This window comes from Chrysochloris asiatica, unplaced genomic scaffold (genome assembly GCF_000296735.1).
Source record: "Chrysochloris asiatica unplaced genomic scaffold, ChrAsi1.0 scaffold00114, whole genome shotgun sequence".
Classification (NCBI taxonomy): Eukaryota; Metazoa; Chordata; class Mammalia; order Afrosoricida; family Chrysochloridae; genus Chrysochloris; species Chrysochloris asiatica.
The window spans coordinates 970,893-980,055 of NW_006408632.1; the positions used below are offsets into that span (position 1 = coordinate 970,893).

At 36.9% G+C, this 9,163-nt stretch overlaps 1 protein-coding gene and 1 pseudogene across 1 annotated transcript in view; both read right to left on the minus strand.

Annotated features, from left to right (window-relative positions):
* LOC102816505 (translation initiation factor IF-2, mitochondrial-like) overlaps positions 1-9,163 on the minus strand; it is a 33,552-nt gene that overhangs the window by 10,086 nt on the left and 14,303 nt on the right. Inside the window, exons 6-10 of the mRNA XM_006868009.1 lie at positions 5,666-5,805; positions 3,270-3,394; positions 2,183-2,387; positions 1,553-1,805; positions 1,125-1,265 (exon numbers count right to left, since the gene is read on the minus strand). Of these exons, the coding sequence (XP_006868071.1) occupies positions 1,125-1,265; positions 1,553-1,805; positions 2,183-2,387; positions 3,270-3,394; positions 5,666-5,805 (864 nt within the window). The remainder of the gene's footprint in view (positions 1-1,124; positions 1,266-1,552; positions 1,806-2,182; positions 2,388-3,269; positions 3,395-5,665; positions 5,806-9,163) is intronic.
* Positions 7,918-8,812, minus strand: LOC102826399 (annotated as a pseudogene).

The following is a 9,163-nucleotide window of genomic DNA, read 5'->3' on the forward strand; positions in this document are numbered from 1 at the left end:
TTCCAACTTTTGCATCACCAGTAATTATCAGTGCATCTTAACTGCAAGTTTGATCAATTTCACACTGAAGAAGTTGATAGAATTCCTCAGTTTCATTATCACTGGCTTTAGTGGTCGGTGCATAAATTTGAATAATAGTGGTATTAACTGACCTTCCTTATAGGAATATGGATATTATCCTATCACAGACAGCATTGTGCTTCAAGATAGATGCTGAAATGCTTTTTTTGACAATAAATGTTACAGTTAACCATATAATTGTCTGATTCAAAATGGCCAGTACCAGTCCATTTCTCTCACTAACACCTATGATATTGATGTGTGTACGTTTCATTTCATTTTTTACAACTTCCAATTTTCCTAGATTCATATTTCACACATTCCACATTCCAATTGTTAATGGATGTTTGCAGCTATTTCTCTTCATTTTGAGTTTTGCCATAGCAACAAATGAAGGCCCAGAAAGTTTTGCTCCATTGATGTCATTAAAGTCAACTCTACTTTAAGGAGGCAGGTCTTTCCCAGTTGTATTTGGAGTGCTTTCTGACCTGAGGGCTCCTCTTTTGGCATATGTCTGACCGTGTTCTGCTGTTACCCACAAAGTGGGTAACCACTCAGAAGGAGTCCGCCTCTCCTTCTTCCTAATCTTAGTTTGAAAACTCCACTGAGAGCTGTCCACTATGGGTGGACCCTCTGTTTAAAATACTGGTGGCATAATTTCCAGCATCACAGCAACATACAAGCCACCAAAGTACAACAAACTGACAAACAAGTTGTTTCAGTGTGAGGAGCATTCAGATGTTTAATAGACAGCCAACCTCAAATTGGAGTGGGAGATTGGGAGGAAGGGAGAGAAAACATTATTGGTGCCCACAAAGAAAAATTAAAAAAAAAACCAGTACTGGGGTTTGAAGTAGCTCCCCAAGTTGCACTACAATAGCAAGAGAGGAGCTATGGCTACCATTCCACACAGCTGCAAGCTGGGACTGGGCTGCACTGGGGAAGGAGATGCTAACGGAAGCAAATGTTAGGTGGGACTAACCAAGCAACAAAAGACCAAGCAACAATGGTTCAGAGAGTGATCTAGGTAACACATTTAAACAAACTGGAAATGGCATACTTACCACCAAATGTTTCCGCAAGGTGAACATCATTTTCACTAATATCACCCACTCCAAAATGTATTAATTCCAGTTTACACTCATGTGATGCATCATAGGTATCAAGAATGTCCAAAATGGCTTCAACAGAACCATCAACATCACCTAAACAGAGCAAAAGTTTCAAGCTGATATAAAGAGCTAGTAATGAACAGATTTAAGTTGATGTTAAGAGCTAGGAATTAACACACAAAAAAGGTCAACCTATTTAAAACCATGATTTAAATCCATTTTTATTTAGGTTTAGCAATTACAAATATTGATTTAATAAAGTATAACAACCAAATGTATACTTACAACAAAATCTTCAAGAATTATGCTTACTAAGAAAACCATCCCAACTATTCAAGTATTTTGGTGTAATTGTCAAAGAAAATCCTTTAAAAAGTTACCTTTAATAATTAGGGGAAGTGCATTTGAATCTCTTTCTGTTTTCTCTTTTGGCTTTAAGAATTTTTGTTCTTTTCTTGCTTGGAACTTTAAATACGATCTTTCCTTCCAGTGCAAACTGCCGTACTTCTCACGATCTTTCCGATGTGCTTCTTGGTGTTCCTTTCGTTTTTCTTTTATTATTTTCAGATCGTCCTTATTTTTATCTTGTTCTTGTTCATACTTCCTCCAATCGACAACTTCCCGTGCCCGGGTCTTTATCAGAAAAAAGTGGCATTAGTTAACCAAACCAACAACTGTGAGGTTAATGGCTTTGTGCTTTCCCCCATTACAAAAGTAGCCTAACTCACATAGGCAACTACAACCATAATTCTATTTTTCAAAGAACTTAAATTTTTTTATTTGGGAGGACTTTGCCTATAATTAACATTATTTAATTTTTAAAACTTATCTCAAATTAAAATTTTAAAAACTGAACAGTCACATTCTAAAATGCCACTAGTGGTCTCTCATCATCCCTATATTCTAAAGTTAACATTGGTAAACTTATTCAATGTAATGTTTTTTGAATATTTTAGAGTGCTATCTGAATTCATTCTAGCATATCTACTATACAGGAAAGCATGACGTACCTCAGATTCTACTTCAAGAATTTCATCTCCTGCTGAAGGAAGGTCCCGCCAGCCTACAATTCCCACTGGCATGCTGGGACAGGCCTCATTGATTGTTTTGCCATTTTCATCAAACATTGAGCGTACTTTTGCCCAACACTTTCCAGCAACTAGAATCGAGCCTTTTCTCAAAGTTCCTCTTTGAATTATAGCTGCAGTGACCGGACTAAAATGGAAGTAAAAGTGCATCTTTATTCCTAAGGTCATAATCAGGATGTAATTGCATTTCTTCTGTAAAGCAAAGATATCTTTATGAAGTTTTAAAATATACACATGTAACAAAAAGAACACAACAAAACCCACTGCCATCAAGTTGATTCCAACTCACAGCAGCCCTGTATAGAGTTTCCAAGGCTATAAATCTTTATCAAAGCAGAAAGTCTCATCTTTCTTCTGCAGAGCAGCTGGTGAGTCTGAACTGCTGACCGAGTGGTTAGCAATCCAGTGCTTATTCTACAATGCCACCAGGGCTCAAGGTTAATTTAATCACTTTTCAATTAAGCAGTTTTTCATACTATAAACACATACTGGTTGCACTGGGGGAAGCGCCAGGAGACAGAGTGTTCTGACAGAATTCTTAATTCCTTTTCTGTAACTGACGTAATACTCAGTGAGAAGACTTTTCTTGTTGATAAAAAGGGAAATTCAAGAAGAGAATACCATTTCTAAGACCTTACTATATACAATATTAATGAGTAAAATCACAAAGAATCTAGAAAATCTAAAATGCAATAATTGGTATTCCATTCCGATGAGGCATTGCCAATTCAGCTGAAACAGTGAAAAAGAAATCAAACAAATGACATTGTTGGAGTCATTCAAATATGGCTATCAGATATGGCCCGATAGTTGCTAAGGTCTACTGACAGTAATGATCACCAGTTTTGCACTCTGTGTACTACAACAATAAAATACTTTTCAGCAATATATGCTTTGAAAATATTGGTCATGGACAAACAATATGCAATAAAAAGAATACATTATTATAATTAAGTCACAAAAACCATGGAACAAAATGATCAAAACCCAAGAATAGTAAAGGTCCTACCCTCTTCCTTTGTCTGTGAAAGACTCTATTACTGTTCCTTCCACTGGACCAGTGTGATCTGCTTTCAGTTCTAACATTTCTGCCAGAGTAATTGTTGCTTCTGCCAAAGCCAATAGATTATTACCCTTGAAGAACAGTAAAAAAGGTATTAATGTTATCTGTAAATGTAAATACTAAGGTTAAAGAGCTAAAATATTCTTGACAGTATATTATTTTCTTTTAGTACTAAATTCATGAATTACCCATTAAAAGAAAGAAGGAAAAAACAATCAGCAAGAAAACTTCACTGAAACACACATCTTGCAAAGAAATGGTGACTATTTTTAAAGGATGTCCGCTGGTGATACTTCCTAATTCTCTTTCATAAACACATGCTTTATTTATTCTTTCTCATAAATCTATTTTGGCAATTTTCTTTCCTCTCTCTTTCTTACATTCAAAAGTCTATATAACTGAACAAGTTTTCATATTTATTATCTCCTCTGATCCACTTAAGGATCTTGAGTGGTAAATAAATTAAGTATAGTTTATTCTTAATTAATGAGTGACAAGAAAAAACAATGACCACTAAGCTATACTCTGCATCCACCTAGCTGTGAAGCCTTGAAAACTCAGCTCACCTACCTGGTCCACCTTTTCCCAACTGTACAATGAAGGGGCTAGATGAGACAAACCACTGTTAGTAATCTATGTTGACTATGCTCTTTAAAGCTCCAATTCACTCACATGACTAACCAGTGATGGTCAAGAGAGTGCTGATAGTTATTCCAGAGTATAAAACATACAGGGACAATTGTCAAAAACTGACTAAATATTTTGCTTACCTATCCACTTATACCTTAAGGAGCTCTGGTAGCGTAGGGGTTACGAATCGGGCTGCGAACCGCAAGGTCAGCAGTTCGAAACTACCAGCTGTTCCTCAGGAGAAAGATGAGGCTTTCTGCTCCCGTAAAGATTTACAGCCTCGGAAACCCTGTGCAGGGTCGCTATGAGTCGGAACCGACTCCACAGCACATATCAACAACATCCACTTATTCCTTAATATTTTTCCCTAATTAAAAAATGCTGATCCGAAAACCAGAACTGAAGTTGTTTCTTTATATTTAGTAGTCTTCTATCTCTATCTTCCCCTATGGGAAAGGTCTCATCTTACTTCATTGACAGTCTCTCCCAACTCACCTTATCCTATCATTTAAAAATATATATATTTTCTTGTTTTCAATGAAAGCTTATGCCTCAAATTAGATTCTCATTTAACATTTTTACACAATCTGCTCAGTGGCATTCATTACATTTTTCACAGTATGTCGAGGTTTTCATTTCTTCTGTTAAAGTTGTTCTGTTTTCAGTAATCTAGTTTCCCTACCTTCTTACCTCTTCATCTATGCTTTAGAGTAAATGCTGACTGTTGGGTTTCATGTAGGTTAATTTTTTTAAATATGCACAGTACTCCCAAGTGATGCCATTTATTTTACAAGTCAATCTATTATTGAGCTAAGAGATAACCTCCTAAGTAGTGTCATTCACAGTTTAAAGAATATCTCAGGGAACTAGCCTTGGAGAATCCTTCAGTCTCAACTGGTCCAGTAAGTCTGGACTTATTTAGAACTTTAGTTCTGGTTCTCATTTTCTTCCCATTCTACTGGGATCTATCTATTGTGGCCCTGATTAGAATGGTTGCTAATGGTAGCCAGCCACACCTAGTCCTTCTGGTCTCAGGCTAGATGAAGTTATGGTTCATTTTGACTGTTAGCCCTGTAGACATAGTGTTTAGTTTAGTCTTCTCTGAGTCTTTAGTTTCCATCTTTCTCTTTTACTCCAGATGTGTAGAAACCAATAGTTGTATTTATATGGCCACTTATAAGCTTTTAAGACCTCAGATGCTTCTCACCAAACTAGGATGTAGAACCTAAATTTTATGGACTATATTACGCCAATTGACCAAGTTGTCCCACGAAGACTGTAAACAGATCCTGTGAGGTATTTGGTTAAGTCTAAGAAATCTCCGTGTGTGTGCTCTCTATGTGCTTTGCTATATGGCTACCTTATTATTTCTGCTTAAAACAGTCTTAAGGGTACTGTCTCTTTATTCCCAAGTCATTCACCAGTTATTCTACACATTAGGTGTCTCACAATAAGAAAGTGAGTAAATTCGGACCTAACTCCCCATTGACCAGCTAGCTATGTGACCACACTAGGTAACTGACCTTTCTGAATCTAACTTTGAATCTATGATACCAGATTTGATAGTGATACCAGCTTTGCCTAGTACCCAGGTAATTTTTTAAATAACAGAAACAATGTATGTGAACATGCTCTTTAAACAGAGCTCACTCTGTGTATTAGGCATAGCGTTCCCCTCTGGGCCCATGTCTTTCCGAGGTGACTGCACTTACGGTAAGTGCAGAGATGTGCACGGCTTGGACATCGCCTCCGTAATCCTCACACACCACCTCATGAGCCAGAAGTTCTTTTTTTACCTTCTCAGCATCAGCCTCAGGTTTGTCACATTTGTTTATGGCAAGGACAATAGGAACTGAAAGAGATGTATTTAAGAAGAGCACAAATGATGACACCTTCAATCCTAGGTACTCACAGGGAAAGATGTCAAGCTGTTCTTGCGTTCACGTTACTCAGTGACTATACTTACCTAAAAGATTTTAAAGACCCACTTAGTCATACCACCCTCCTCTGATCCCTATACGTAAACAGAAAATCCAACTGTCAAGAATCTAAAATGTAGTTAAAAGCAGATTCTGAATTAAAAGCAGGCACCTACGATCAAAAGAACAACTTGGGTAGAGACAGGCCTATCCTTTTATGTGAACGCAAGCCCAGGAGCTACAGCGGAGACATGTTTCAGAGGAAAATCACGGAAGGACTCTAATTCCATATCATTTTATCATCCACTTCTTCTAAGAACTATCAACTCATTGTTTAAAATAACACTCATCCTGGCATGAAACTAGGTATCACTGCAGCAAATTTTCTCTTAAAATTTGCAGTCACTCTTTATTCATGCACCTAGCTCAGCAGTCAGCACATAGTCAGTTTTTAATAAATAGTTTCTTAGTGAATTAACCAAATAATCGTATCACTACTTGTCATTACTGGATATACCCTACCCACTTATTACAGAAAGATCACACAAAACTTTACTAGAAGATAATTTACCAGTTGAGTTTTAACATCTCAGCAATTTTTACAGATATCAAAGGAATAGATATTTAAAATAGATACAAATAAGCTATACAATCCAGTCTACTATTATGAAAAAAACATTCTACTTTGATGTGCTATAACTTAGCTGGGACCGAGAGCATAGATGTAGAAAAGCATGATACAATGAATGTACCCTCTCTTGACCAACTCTTTCATTCCCATGTATTCTCTTTGATCATTAGGAACATAGTGCATCCCACAAAAACAGTTTGGAGGAGTTAAAAGGAAAAGAGTACTAGTATTCTAGAGTAATACTAGAAGCTAGAAGACCCAAATTTCGAAACCAGGTACATAGTAAATTAGCAAGGTAACCGGGGAGAGTTTCTGCTGCTCTTCTTATAGTGTTCATGTATGACATGAAATAGCTATACTACATCAGTAATTCTTAACCTTTTTTATCCCTTGCCAACAAGCCTAAGAAATATGACATGCTCTGGCAGTAAATTTTTTCAAGACAACAGTTATTTTCTCACTAGAAGTAGGTCCTTGATCATATCAGAATGAAAGTGAATGTACAGAGAATATGTGTGTATGGTGTTCATGATTATAACTTTAAATGGCAAAATAAAGGAGAAGACGGCCAAATAAATGATCTTCTAAAAGTTTCCATTACATACATACACTTGATTAGAAAAGAACATATTTAAAGTAGAAGAGGAGACCATTTCTCTTTAAAGAAAAATTCCAAATAATGAATTAAGGAATAACAGAATTCAGAGAATTATCACTTGGCAAACATGAATGAATTTAAGGGATGGACATATAGGGATTCATTTTTCTATTCTTTCTACTTTTTTTTTAATACAAAATGTTCTTGTTCTTGTTGTTAAGTGCCGTCGAGTCGGTTCTGACCCATAGCGGACGTGTACATCTTTAGCGAGGCTGTAAATCTTTACAGGAGCAAAAAGCCTCATCTTTCTCCTGCAGAGCAGCTGGTAGTTTCGAACTACTGACCTTAAGGTTTGCAGCCCGATTAGTAACCACTACGCTACCAGAGCGCCTTAATAACAATAAACCCATTAAATTTTTTACCAATTTTAAGAAGTTTTTGTTTTACAGATTAAGCTTATCATTAAAGTACTCATGTAAACCAATCCAATAGGAATATAGGTTTTATAATGAACTTTCCAAATAAATCTTTGTAGTATGCACTTTTTTCTTGGGAAAGACAGTAACATTACTAAAATAGTATTTTCAGAATTAATGGTTAGTAACAAATCTTGATCTTTACTACTCTGCAAAGGTAAGATACAAACATGATACTTTAAAATGTATTTCAATTTCCTATGGACTGTTTTATAATAGAAAACTATGTGGTAACAAGTGTTCTTATGCTCAAAGTTCCAGAAGTAATCTTTATTCCCCACTGAACTTTGCACTCCAAGATTAAAAAAAATTAATGGTATTTACATCATAAATATTCGTTTTAATCACTAAATTCCTTCTCATCACTGAAATATGTACTTTTCTTTATCAATGGGCATCTTGAATCATCTGATGTGGAGGGGTTCCCTGAGCTGGGCTTCCATTTTTTATGCTTCTTCTTCAATTTTGGCCTGCTGGAAAGCTAAGCTGGACTGAGACTGTCAAGAGCAGGATCTTCCCCTACATCATCACTTTCTTCTACTTCCTTAATTTGTTCTCTGGTTCAGGAATTTTCTTTTTTTTTCCTTCTTCTTTGAAAGCTCACGTTCTCCAAGTATATTTTCAGGACAGGCATAACTTAAGTGACCATTTTCCCCACATTCCTAACACTTAGATTTATCAAAGTAGTGTCGCCGTCAGATGACCTCAGCTGTTCTTCCATTATCAATAGCAATGCTTGCTTTTATCACTCTACCAAATAACTATTTGTTGTTTATTGCTCTTGTACAGTTATGTGCAGACTCTTTATCCAAAAATTAAATAAATACAACCCCTTTACTCTTCCTGTGTCTTCATCTTTCATTGTAGTAACTTTTACAACTTTGCCATACTTGGAAAATATCCGGTATAAGCCACTGTTTGTCAGGGAAAAGGGCAGGTTGGATACATATACTGTACTTTTACCTGGAGCCAATGCACCACTTATATCTTCAGCTAAGACGGGCCAGAGTCCTAGTGTGGCACTGTAGGATCAGCACTGGACTGCTAAACAAAAGGTCGGTGGTTCAAACCCCCCCGCTGCTCCTTGGATACCCTATACAGGGTTGTTATGATTCAGAACCAACATAACGGAACTTAACAACAACAAGAAGTCCCACCTAAGAGACTAGGAGCGCGTGAGCCTTAAGCTCAGCTGAGGCTCAACCCAGACAATCCTCGCCTCGTGCTCCGTCCATGGTATCACGGGTCCTGGAAGGGTTCAGGTGCCTAAGCTAAAGAGATCAGCCATTCTGCCTCTCTATTCTTCCTACTTTTGTATCTGTTTAAATTTTCCCATGATTAAAAAGCTGTAAAATATCATGACTAATTGCAACTGTCACAATTGTAAAGGTAGAAGTTTTGTAACAAAAACAGCGGAGTGGTTAATCTTACAGTCCAGAAACAGAGGACCCTAGGACTCTCAAGGAAAAAGAGCACAAGCGGAATGAGAGACCTTATCCAGAGAAACAGAGATGCCAGAGATGGAGGTAGAGATTGGGGACATGGAGAGAAGCAGCAGCTGAGAACTCTAGATTCATGGTTAGAGA